Source organism: Phoxinus phoxinus, assembly GCF_949152265.1.
Source record: "Phoxinus phoxinus genome assembly, chromosome: 5".
Classification (NCBI taxonomy): Eukaryota; Metazoa; Chordata; class Actinopteri; order Cypriniformes; family Leuciscidae; genus Phoxinus; species Phoxinus phoxinus.
The window spans coordinates 24,182,183-24,194,285 of record NC_136880.1 but is presented as its reverse complement, the minus strand read 5'-3'; the positions used below and the strand labels follow the sequence as shown (position 1 = coordinate 24,194,285).

The following is a 12,103-nucleotide window of genomic DNA, read 5'->3' as shown; positions in this document are numbered from 1 at the left end:
CTTGTTCATTTTGCTTTTTCAACCATGTAAAGCAAATAAATCATCCAATCAATAGGCTAAATGTACACTAAGAAAGAGTTAGAAATTAAGTTGTCAACATTTTTTTTTTCTCAATTAAAACTTAAAACAGTCAAAAAGTTTCCACATTTAGTTTTATTTCAGTAATGTGACTGGGCCCAATAAATAACAGTGTTAGGTACTCTACATGTTAATACATTTTTCTTTCAATTTTTGGTTAATTTCTGATTGCTTGGCAATGCTCTAGAAATCAACCAAAACACCCTGGCAACATCCCATATCTACAATAATACTATAAGTATACAACAAGTACAATAGTTAATCAACAAAGACTTTAGTGTAATTTTGGCGTCACTGTTTCTCTCTTTGAGCCTTCTCAGCACCCTTACCCACGTTGCCGGAAGTGAGTGTGCTTGCGTGCGTGTCACGTGTGTACTGTATGCATGTAAGCGATAAGCGTGTATTGATAATAGTTGGTCAACTCCCTTACATTTCCTTTTTAGTTGAGATATATTTCAAGGATTTAGACGAATTTTCCATCGCGATGGATCAGGTTGTACCAGGGCAGTTTGATGACGCTAACGAAACGGGAAGGTTTGGAACTTGATTCACCTCAATTGATAGAGACAGATTATAACACAGTCATAACAGGGTATCATGATCGCGGAAAAACAATTAATAATATGTGTATATATTGTGATAATGATTTAGACGACAGCAGTGAATGCTACAATAATTGATCATATATTAACAAAATAGTATATCATTTTGTCGTATGTTTATTGCGTCATGTTGTTTTGTTAAGCTTTGAAACGGGTATCATCTTTCAGAGGTTCAAACTGTAATTAATGTGTCTGCTTTGGTAACGTGGAGGCAATGTGTGGTATTTCACAGTGAGTCTGGAATCAGTCGCGTCCCTGACAAGCCCTCGCTGGAGAACCGACTCGATGAAGTTACTTTACAATCCTTTGAAAATGACACGCAAGGTGACAATGAGGAGGACTACGACTATGATGATGATGATGAAGAGGACGATGAATGGGATTGGAATGATTCAGGAGGAAGAGACTTTACTAAGCGCTACACCGCAATGAGAACTGGGAGTAATCCACAGGTAAGTGTTTCATTTATGAAGGATTATGGCCGCACATCACAAGGCCAAAGAATCCCATTGTTGACGACAAACCTGGTGTTTCTAGGAATTTGTTACTATTAAATTACTGTATTGTTGCATTATTTGCATGTTCTCTGTTTTTTCCCCCCACCAGGCTAACCGTCAAAGTTCTAATAATAAGTCCACTAAAATGTCCACTCCATCAGACAAGGTCTTGCGGAAATATGAAAACAAAATTAACCTCGGTAAGCTTTTTATTAATTTAACTACAAATTAATTGAGGAAAATGAGAGAAAAGCTATATGTGTGTACTACAGATGTATCGTCTACAGTAAAAAATACATTCATATTTATTCTCTGTTTGAATTAAGTCTCTGTTTTACAGATAAACTGAGATATGCTGATTCTGTGACCAATAAAGTCACTTTGATGCAAAAGCAGAGAGAAGCAGACACGTATGTAATCCTAACCAACCTCAGATGTACTATTATAGTGTTTATTAATATTTAAAATTGGCCTTTATTATTATATTTTCAGTTGTTGTTGTTGTTTTATATATTTCTATTTTGCTTAAATACATTTTTTATTGTAGTTTAAGTATTTCAGTTTTTCATCTAATGTTTATATTTTATCTCAGCTTTATTTAAATGAACAAACAACTTTTAATAGTTTTAGCTTGACTTTTGTTAACAATCATAACACTATCTCGGATATGATTTCCATTCAAGTTTTTAAATCTTAAGAATCGCTTACATTTTTGCAGTTTTCGAGTAAAGGACAAATCAGACAGAGCTACTGTTGAACAGGTATGTGTGCTCCAGCTTCATATGTGGTGATTTCACTTGAACTCCAGTTTTGTAATTGATGCACTATTCAGTGTGATATATTTATGTGACCCCACAGGTTTTGGACCCCCGTACACGCATGATTCTGTTCAAAATGCTCAGCAGAGGCGTCATTTCAGAGATCAATGGCTGTATCAGCACAGGCAAAGAGGCAAGTTTGTCTGAATGGAATAAAATGATGTATTGCATTATTTGATACACTTGGGTTGTTGTGTCTGTGTCAGTCATTTTACTAAGAACTAATGTTAATGTTGTTGTTTTCTTGTGCCATTCTTTTTTTCTTTTTTTATTTCTCTTCTGCATTTTGTAATGCAGGCAAATGTCTATCATGCAACTACTGTTAAAGGAGAAAGCAGAGCCATTAAAATATACAAAACGTCAATTCTGCTATTCAAAGACAGAGATAAATATGTCAGCGGGGAGTTCAGGTGAGACCTATATCTTTTTTCAGGCCTTTAGTCCTGTTTAGCTGCCTTGATGTGTGCCATTGACAAGTACATTTCTATGTTGAAATACATTTTAGGTTCCGCCATGGCTATTGCAAGGGCAATCCTAGAAAAATGGTGCGCACTTGGGCTGAGAAGGAAATGAGAAACTTGATCAGGTGAGCATTATTATGCATTTTCTTTTCTTTCATGAACCTATTTTATGATGTTGGCTTTTAACACTGATGTGAATGCATTTACATCAAGACTACAGACTGCACAGATTCCAAGTCCAGAGCCCATCATGTTGCGGAGCCACGTCCTCGTCATGAGCTTCATCGGTCGAGATGACATGTATGTAGGCATTTACAGATACACCAATACTAATATTATTTCAAGGTTTTCAACTTTTCTTAGATGATTCTCCAGGGCCCAGTTGTTCAAAAGTTATCTGATTGGATTGGGTCAAATCTTGAGTGAGTTGTTCAGAAGAAAAAAAGGATTGGGTCACAAAATCGAATCTTGGTTTTGATCTGGATCTTCGAAAAACATTTTTAGTAAGAATGGGATACCTTTGATCCAAATACTTTTGCTGATCCCAGCAGAAGGGTGGATTTCAGGAACAAAAATTTAAAAAAAATACAACATTTCTATCATGTAATATATACACATACATTTTTTATTTATTTATTTAGCTCTTGATTAGTTTACCTTTTGAAGTAATAAGTAAAGTAGACATTAGGCTAACTATTAAGCCTTTCAGTAGCCTACAGTAAAATAGAAAAGAGATTTTGGTGCCATAAATAAATCCCCAAACAGCTGTTTATATAAACTAAAATACTTTATTTTCATTTTTTTTATTTTTTTTTATCACTGTTTATAAACTATGTTGACACAATCATCAAAGATGAACCAGTCAAAAATAGTTTCTAACAATTGCATGTATATTTGTTTTGTATATTTATTAATTTGTCAGGGTCAGATGAGAGGCTATGGAGCCCCTTAAGGGACTTGGTGATGGGAGGAAAAATTATTACTAGAAATGTTTTGCATTCCGCCAAGAAACTTTGCATATGATTGTAAAACTTCTCAGGTCTTTGCAAGCGAACTCAGTTTCTTGGGTGAATGCATTGCAAAAATGTTTAAAAAAAACTCAAATCTAGCATTTTTCCATCAGCATGTCTCTTTAAGGGCTCCGTAAAGGGTCTGACTGGTTAGAGGAAATTTAAAATGGAAGGGGATGTTTGGATTGTTTTGCTGTGCTGTTCTTTCCCTTCAAATAAAAACACCTAAAGTGACCCCACATTGACTATTCTACCTGTTGTTTTTTTACATTGCTAGTAGCCTACATTGTGATATGTGATCCCATTAAGAGCAATAGTAATCAATAGTAAAAAAAAAAAGAAAAAAAAGAAATGTGTATCTTGATCAGGGTGATCTAATCCAATTTTGCTTTGAAAAACCGGCACAAAAGTTAGATGGATTACCTGACCCTGGATAGCAAAACATGGGATTTCCAAATACAGATCATTCTGATCTAGTTTTCAAGTGATCTTGTTTGTGTGTTTCTCAGGCCTGCCCCTCTACTGAAGAATGCTGTCCTTTCTGAATCCAAAGCCCGGGAACTCTACCTGCAGATCATCCAGGACATGAGAATAATGTACAATGAAGCTCATCTGGTCCACGCTGACCTTAGCGAGTTCAATATTCTGTAAGCTGACTTTATATTATGCACACATGGTTTCCAAGTATCAGGAAATGTTCGTTGATGTTCAGTTGTACATGGTTGTGTTAGGTACCATAACGGAGAGGCTTATATTATTGACGTCTCTCAGTCTGTTGAGCACGATCACCCTCATGCTCTGGAGTTTCTTCGCAAAGATTGCAGCAACGTCAACGGTAAGCATGTGCATGGCAAATACATTATTAATATTAATATGAACAAAAACATTTTTAGATTCTAATTAACTTTTTTTTACTCCCTCAGACTTCTTCCAAAAACGTAATGTAGCAGTTATGACTGTACGTGAGCTGTTTGAGTTTGTCACGGACCCCTCCATCACAAGTGACAACATTAATCAGTACTTGGACAAGGTCAGCTACTGTTATCATTAGTCTTTTACAGCGTTCCCATTTACTGGTTATTGTATAATCTTATCAAACTCGATTTATTTGTGCATACGTGTTGTAGTGATGATCTTAAGTTGTATTTTGACTGTAATATGTGGTTTATCTGCAGGCCATGGAGATATCGTCTGAAAGAACTGCAGAGGATAGATCCAATCAGGACAAAGTTCATGAGGAGGTGCACTTACTTTAACAGTTCTTAACATTTTGTTTCCCCGTCCTTACTTCCACAGTTTCCATAGTCATGGGAAAAAAATGTGCATTTTTAAATTGCATTTGCAGGCCTGGAAAAGTAATAGAAATGGGTGGAAATGTAATTGAAAAGTCTTTCTGTAGTAAATGATTTACTTTTAAAATATGTAAAATAGAAAATATAATTTTTTTCTGGTTTTGCCCTGCTTTAAAAAAATTGATTGGCTGGATATAGCTCTTTGTGAGTGTGTGTAGAGAAAAAGCCAATGTTGTTATTTTTAATTTCAACAATTAAAAATAGTTGTAATAATTAAAATAAAACAAATAAAATGTACATGTTCAAAGAAAAACTTACCTTGAAAAATGTACACTTTAACTACACAAACAAAAATTGTAAATGTTTCTTTGGCAAATAACTGAAGTAAGTTTAGGTTTAAGTCTATAAATAAATTAACTATAAATAAAATTACTCTAAATTCAAATGAAAAAAATAAAGCTCATTCAATATATTAAAAATACTATAATAGTATATAAATAAATATACATATACATGCATACTGGGCTCGGCATTAAGCCTTTTCATGTGCAAATCTTTCATTCACTTGTCCGAGTAAAAAAGTTGCTTGTCCGGGAAAAAATATTTGTGTAAATAATTTTATTCTGAAGCAATATTTTCATCTGCTTTGATATATTTAATAAATTTCATTAAAAGTATGCTTCATCTTTCATTTTAAATTCCAAAATTTGATCAATAAATTAGAATAATAAGACCATGTTAGCCTAGGTGGGGCTGATCAAATGAAATCATTTACACTAAAACATAACACTAAACCGCCAGTAGGTGGCGGAAGGTGACCGTCTTAATGATTGAGTCATTCAAGAATGAGGTAGTTGTTTATGAATCTTTGACTCAACCGATTCTATAATTCTGCTGCCATCTTTGTTTGGAAGTATTTTCGCTGTTGAAACAGAACAAAAAAAGTCAATATTGCATCTAAAATGTAAGTGACTTTTCAACTTTTTTCAACTGTTTATTGAACTGTCAATGTCACATTTTTCATTGTGATGGTATTCAGGAAAACAGCACTCGTCGTGTGAGATTGCTTAACTGTATCATATATGCTAAAAATATAACTTTTTTTTATCGGCAGTATGTTGTTAACCGAGTGTCTTTGTGTGTGCTGCACTCATTTGTTACCGTCAGGAATACATTTATTATTTACTACCGATCGCAACTTACAATAAATGTAATGAAATCAGAATCATTCTCTCGTTTTAGTGAGTCACTAGTTAGTTTTTTATTTTTTGTTTTGTTTTTGTTTGTTGACGTTTTGATCGGGCTACTTGTCCGTTCGGGCAAGTAAAATTCGACAAGCGTTAATGTCGAGCCCTGATATATATAAATAAATGTATATAAATACCAGTCTTGATGGTAGCACTGGAGATGTTTGACATTGTTAAATAAATATCATTGTTTGAATTCCAAGGTTTCATATAAATGGAAACTCCTAGCTATCACTATATATATATAAAAAAAAATAAAAAAAAATTACATCATGAAACTGGAAAAGTCATGACAATAATTGGTGTGGGAACCCTGTCTAACAACATGCATGTGAATGTCTCAATTCAAAACAGGTGTTTAAGAGAGCCTATATTCCACGCACGCTTAATGAAGTCACCCATTATGAGAGGGATGTGGACACAATGTTGAGGAAAAAGGAGGAGCATTCTTCTGAAGATACACACTCTGAAAATGTACGTCTCGTCATCCTAAATGAACAGTTGATTAATGGCGTGAGAATTGATAAAAGTTGTTGAAATGATACTTTTCCATTACAGATCCTATACCAGACAGTGACAGGCCTTAGGAAGGACCTTTCTGGTGTGCAAAAGGTGAGTTTGTTTTTAAAAAGACCATTTGGTATATTAAAGATTAAGCGTTAGGTTTAAGACATCTTATGTGGCCAAGATTTGTTTTTGCTATTAATGCAGCCACTAAGTCTTGCATAATTCTCTTTGGAGTTTTCTTTGCCAACATGGCATGTGGGAGGATTAAGGCAGAGTATATAAACAACAGCCGTCGCCAAACTCAAACGTCATGACAATGAGAAATCAGATTAAAAATGCTGTTGCTGATTTCTTTTTTCTTTCTTTTTTGGCAGGTACCGTCGATACTGGAAGACTCCACAAAAGATGATGGCTCAAGCTCTGAGGAAGAAGAAGAGGAGGATGAGGAGGAGGACGAAGAAGATGATGAAGAGGAGAAATCAGAAGGAGAAGAGACACAGGAGGTTGGCAACCTCAGTGAGGAAGCACAACTGGACAGAAAGGTACCTACTGGGAACAGAAAATGTCGCACAGATGAATTGTGTTCAGTGGTTAAGAATAAGCTGGTATTTCTGTCTTTCAGGAAAGAAAGAAATTGGTTAAAGAAGCTCAGAGGGAGAAAAGAAAAACTAAAGTTCCAAAGCATTTGAAAAAGCGCAAGGAGAAGGCTGTCAAAAAGAAGAAATGAAAATGAACTCGGTTCGGATGAAGGTGAACTGAGTTTACAGCAGAAATGCTGCATGGCTAATGGTACCAGACCTGAAGCTGGGAACTCTGCTGACGAAATGCCAGTGCTTTTACAATTATAAATATCTGGTGTCATGTAAATGTTTTTGAAACGTTTAATAAAAGTATTCTTTTTAATAAACTTCTATTTTTCTCTGATCATACTGCTTGACTTGTAGGTTAAATGTCATGTTTTATTTTAGACTGACAAATACATTTTTGCTGTAATGGAACATTTAATATACATTGTGCAGAACAGTTTACACAAATATTCATGTTTTACAAGGCAACATGCTGTTAAAAATTAAGCTTTTTTTTAAATATTTAAGTGGCAAAAACCTCTTTACATTTTACATACACATTCTCTTTACATCTTGTACATTTAACATTGCATTAAGTACACTACCATTCAAAAGTTCGGGCTGGTAAGATATTTTGGTATCACTTTATTTCAGTGACATTGGTACCGTGTAAGTACACAAATAAATACTTGCTAATAATTAACTACATGTACTACTACTTACTATAAGGTTAAGTTTAGGGTAGCCTTTGGTTTAGGGTTAGTTACTTGTAATTATGCTTCTTTTTTCTTTTTTTTTGAAAGAAGCTGCTTATGCAAATCAATGCTGCATTTATTTCAAATCCAGTCTTCAGTGTAACATGATCTTTCAGAAATCATTTTAAGATGCTGATTTTCTGCTTAAGAAACATTTCTCATGATCAATTGTGAAAAAAGTTGTGCTGCTTATTTTTTTAAATATAAACTTTTTTTTTTATCAGGACTTCAATAAATAGAAAGTTAAAAAATGGGAATCATTATTAACATTATAAATGTCTTGTTTAATAGAAATATACATTTCTTTATTAAAAAAATCTTATTGACCTCAAACTTTTGAACAGTAACAAAATGAGAAATTATATAACATTATAAACGCTTACAAAGTGGGACAATCAGCACTATTCAAAACGAGCTGTACCTTTGACTGTTTACAAACGTTTGATGCCTATGAACAATCCAGACACGGCGTTTCATTTGAGGCGTAGGACACCTAGCGAATGCCCTCTACGTAGTTGGCAGGCAGCATACCTGATCTCCCCGTCCGCTGTACCGTTCCATACATCCAGCCTTCGTCGATCGGCTGCACGTTCTGAATGATGTCACCATCCCGGAATGACACCTCATCGTAATCCTGCGCCGTGTAGTCATACAGGGCCCTGTACACAGTCTGGTGTCCCAAGATTGAATGCATCAATAGTTAGTATTTTACACTACTGAATACATTTTTAATCAAAAGCATGGTGTAGTCAGATGCTATATAATATGCCAGAATAATGAGGACTCACCATACTCCTGTGTTGTGACCTCAGCTGCATTGACCTCAGTGAATGCATGCTGGTCTGATGCATGTAGCTGTGGCCACTGGAATAGTAGGCACCAGGAAGGACAGGTGCTAAAACACAATCACCAGGATGATCTTGATCTTCAATGGTAATATTTTGCTTGCAGTTATGTTAATTTTTAGAGCTAGTATACTGGTTTTGTTGTTCTTTTCCCCCTTTTTTAGGTTGTACTACCAAGCGTGAGCATCTCACATGTAGTGAACTTACCCACAATGACGCCAGGTCTTCGATCCATCTCCATGATGCACTGATGGACACCCTTGTGTGTGCCGTTTCCCACCGTCTCATGGTTGGGCGCCATCTGAGGCCGTACCAGGTATGTTCCACGCATTCCCTGAGTGACCCCATGCAAACCTGACGCCTCAAAATCCTTCTGATACTTCGCCTGCAAAAATGGAGATATCACCCGTTTCATGCACATACAAGTGTGATATATATATATACTACAGCTCAGTTTTGTGTCAGTAAGATTAATACTTTTATTCAGCAAGCATGGATTGAATGGATCTAAAGTGACAGAATTTGATGAATACAACATTCATAAAACACTATTTTTTTGTAACTTATAAGAGGATTCTGAAGAAAAAAAATGATCATTTCCACAAAAATATTAAGCAGAACAACTGTTTTTAACATTGATAATAAGAAATGTTTCTTAAGCAGCAGATCAGCATATTAGAATGATTTCTGAAGGATCATGTGACACTTCAGAAGACAAACATATTACAATAGAAAATAATTGTTTTAATGGCAATAATATTTCACAATATTACTAAATGCAGCTTTGTTGAGCATAACTTCTGTCCAAAGCATCACAAAATCTTACCGACCCCAAACTTTTGAACAGTATGGACTAATCATGAATGCTTGCATATCTAGTACACTAATTGATCAAGTGTACATATTAGTGTTTTTCATTCAGCTACATTTTCCAGCTTACATTACTGATCTGATCCTGGGCCTTCCTCAGTCTCTGCAGCTCTGGAGTATCCAAGGCGAATTTGAAGCCCTGACCCTTGCTCTGTTCAAAATCCTTCCTGTACTTGACCTGAAGAACAAGAAAACCATTTTACCAGGGAATTACCAGTAGTACGGTTTTCTGGGTGATTTGAAAGATGATGTGTATTTTCAGTTAACTTTAGTCAGTTACTGTGCCTCGAGATGCAATCAACTGAAAAGGTGTGTAAAGGTGTGAACCAAATGGCCCATACAGACGTATGGCCTATAGAAACTGATGAGTGTGAATGCCAAATAAACTAACATCGCTGCTGAAGAAACTGTGCTACACTACTACCTTCAATAAATGATTTTCCCCACAAGGACTCTGGTCAAGCTTACTTATTTGATGTATTAGACAAATCTAGCTAAACCTAACATGTTGCAAGGGAGATCTGGATGGATGCTGCTTCTTTTTTTTCAGATCCCTAACACAAAGTATGAGCAATAGATAAAATACACAACATGTATTTTCACAGCTTGTTGACCAATACTTCAGAAAAATGAATCCTGTCATAATGCCAGGATTAGGTCGGCCACAGTGTGGACTTGGCAGCATCTTTTGTGCTGCCAGGTGGAGAAGCTGAGGGGATCGGCCCGTACACCACAGAGTAGACAGCTGCCTTGCTTTTCTCCATGCTGACCTCAAAGTATCACACCCAGTCCCCTCACTGGCAGCCAAAACACTCACACGGGCGTAAACAATTTTGTCTCATGTTATCCCAATAGCAACAAATAACATTATCCTACCCTAGATATTCCCCTCTTTAGATTTAGAGCAGTATTCTCACATTTATTTTTTTATCATGTGTAATAATGTGATTACAATGTACAACACCCCACATAGTGAACAAGTGCTCTTACCTGACTTTGTAGCTCGCTTTGCTGTCTCAGCCGTAGGTTCTCAGGGGTGTCTGTCACAATTGTGAAGGTCTGTTTTGGGTAGTGCCTTTTTGGAGAAAGGAGGCGAGTCATTTTGGGCTTTTGGACTCTATCATATTCATATATCTTACTCGTATCAAAAACACGTATGAACACTTTTCATAAGACTTCAAATTACCTAAGAATGTATGAACATATAAGTGTAAACTAGTATTTTTGACAATAACATACGCGTTACAGTAGGGCTTCTTTTCATATCCCTTGTAGTTGTTCATGTTGAGAGTCATTTTACACACTTCACAATGGAAGCATCCTTTGTGCCAATACTGTAAATGTGGGAAGACGGAAACATAAAGCTTTGGTAGCGGTAGATAATTATGAAAGAATGTTATAGACAATAATGTATACATTTTCCCTTAAAAGCATCGGAAGTAAGAGAGCTAGCCTACCTTGTCCAGGCAGTTCACTTTCTCAGTTGCGTAGACAATTTTCCCACAGCGCGCGCAATGAGGGTTCATTTTCAAGCTGTTGCGATGATCCGGGAAAATAGCATAACTTCGATAATCGACTAACTTATTGTAAAATATCTCAGGTGTGCCAGATTTGTTGCAGCATGCGGTGAGTTTGTGTCGCAGAGTTTTAAATTCGCGAGTGTTTATCCGCGTGTCGCTGGTCTCGCAGTGAGGGAACAGGAGCAAAGCGTGAGATTCCACCAAACATCACCCACTGAGACTGACTGTCGGAGAGTCTCAAACACTGACCGCGGGGACTGCACTGACTGTTCTGTAGGTGCACAATGAGCCAAAAAAAGTGCACAACGTGTCTAAATAAAGAGATAGGCTTAATTGCTTGTTAACGTGACAATATTTATTTCGTCCTAATGGTATTTTGTCAAAGTTCTGTTTTACAAGATCTTAATTGTGTGTCTTAGTTTCTCTCTTCACTCATTAAACCTGTCATAAAGAGACATGAATAACATTACATCTGGGTAATTCTGCATTTATAGGATGTTGAATAGCCATTGCGTTGAGAGTAATGGCATTATAATGCCTAAAGAGGGCAGTAGAACACCGACAGAATACACGCGCTTAGGAGTAGACAGGTGCATTGTCAGTCAGTGTAATACTTGTCTTGCAAGTAGATATTAAAGTTATGTCATGGATATATTGCTTGGATTATTATAATCGTTAGTAAAAAGAAAAGTGCATTTCCAACTTGTGGGTCATTCCAGAATGTCCCACCTATGAAATTTCAAATAATCTATGTACAATATACAAAAAATTCAGTCACTGTGTAAAAAAACACTTGCCCTGAGACTAAATATAAATAGACTTAAAAAATAAATAAATTAGGCTATTGAAAATAAAAAAGTAGATTTTTTTTTAAAAAGTCACCTTCTAGATGACCAAATTTAATGTTAAATACAACTGTTAAAATACATTTTAAATATCCTTTCTTTTGTATGATTTTTTATATGCATTTTTTAATTGTTAAAAAATTTTTTTGTAAATGATAGAAATATTTCAAATCATAGAAATGTTGCAATA

General features: G+C 35.6%; 3 protein-coding genes across 4 annotated transcripts in view; 1 reads left to right on the top strand and 2 right to left on the bottom strand.

Annotated features, from left to right (window-relative positions):
* rpp40 (ribonuclease P/MRP 40 subunit) overlaps positions 1-12,103 on the bottom strand; it is a 114,821-nt gene that overhangs the window by 54,642 nt on the left and 48,076 nt on the right. The window lies entirely within an intron of this gene.
* riok1 (RIO kinase 1 (yeast)) lies at positions 349-7,419 on the top strand. Of its 2 annotated transcripts, XM_079612316.1 has the most exons (18): positions 349-421; positions 522-612; positions 913-1,132; positions 1,287-1,377; positions 1,518-1,587; positions 1,896-1,938; positions 2,036-2,128; positions 2,293-2,405; positions 2,501-2,581; positions 2,670-2,756; positions 3,976-4,113; positions 4,198-4,301; positions 4,390-4,496; positions 4,642-4,707; positions 6,360-6,479; positions 6,564-6,617; positions 6,887-7,054; positions 7,135-7,419. In XM_079612316.1, exons 2-18 carry the CDS (start codon positions 563-565, stop codon positions 7,237-7,239), a joined length of 1,710 nt encoding a protein of 569 aa, XP_079468442.1. In that variant the 5' UTR covers positions 349-421; positions 522-562; the 3' UTR covers positions 7,240-7,419. The 2 variants fall into 2 exon arrangements, with proteins under 2 accessions (XP_079468442.1, XP_079468441.1); XM_079612315.1 differs by having other exon boundaries at positions 415-612.
* On the bottom strand, positions 7,453-11,359 carry nebl (nebulette). Its single transcript, XM_079612337.1, has 7 exons — positions 11,006-11,359; positions 10,788-10,882; positions 10,539-10,623; positions 9,619-9,726; positions 8,886-9,063; positions 8,622-8,728; positions 7,453-8,503 (listed from the first exon to the last, which is right to left on the bottom strand). The coding sequence occupies exons 1-7, from the start codon at positions 11,072-11,074 to the stop codon at positions 8,327-8,329; spliced, it is 819 nt and encodes a 272-aa protein (XP_079468463.1). The 5' UTR covers positions 11,075-11,359; the 3' UTR covers positions 7,453-8,326.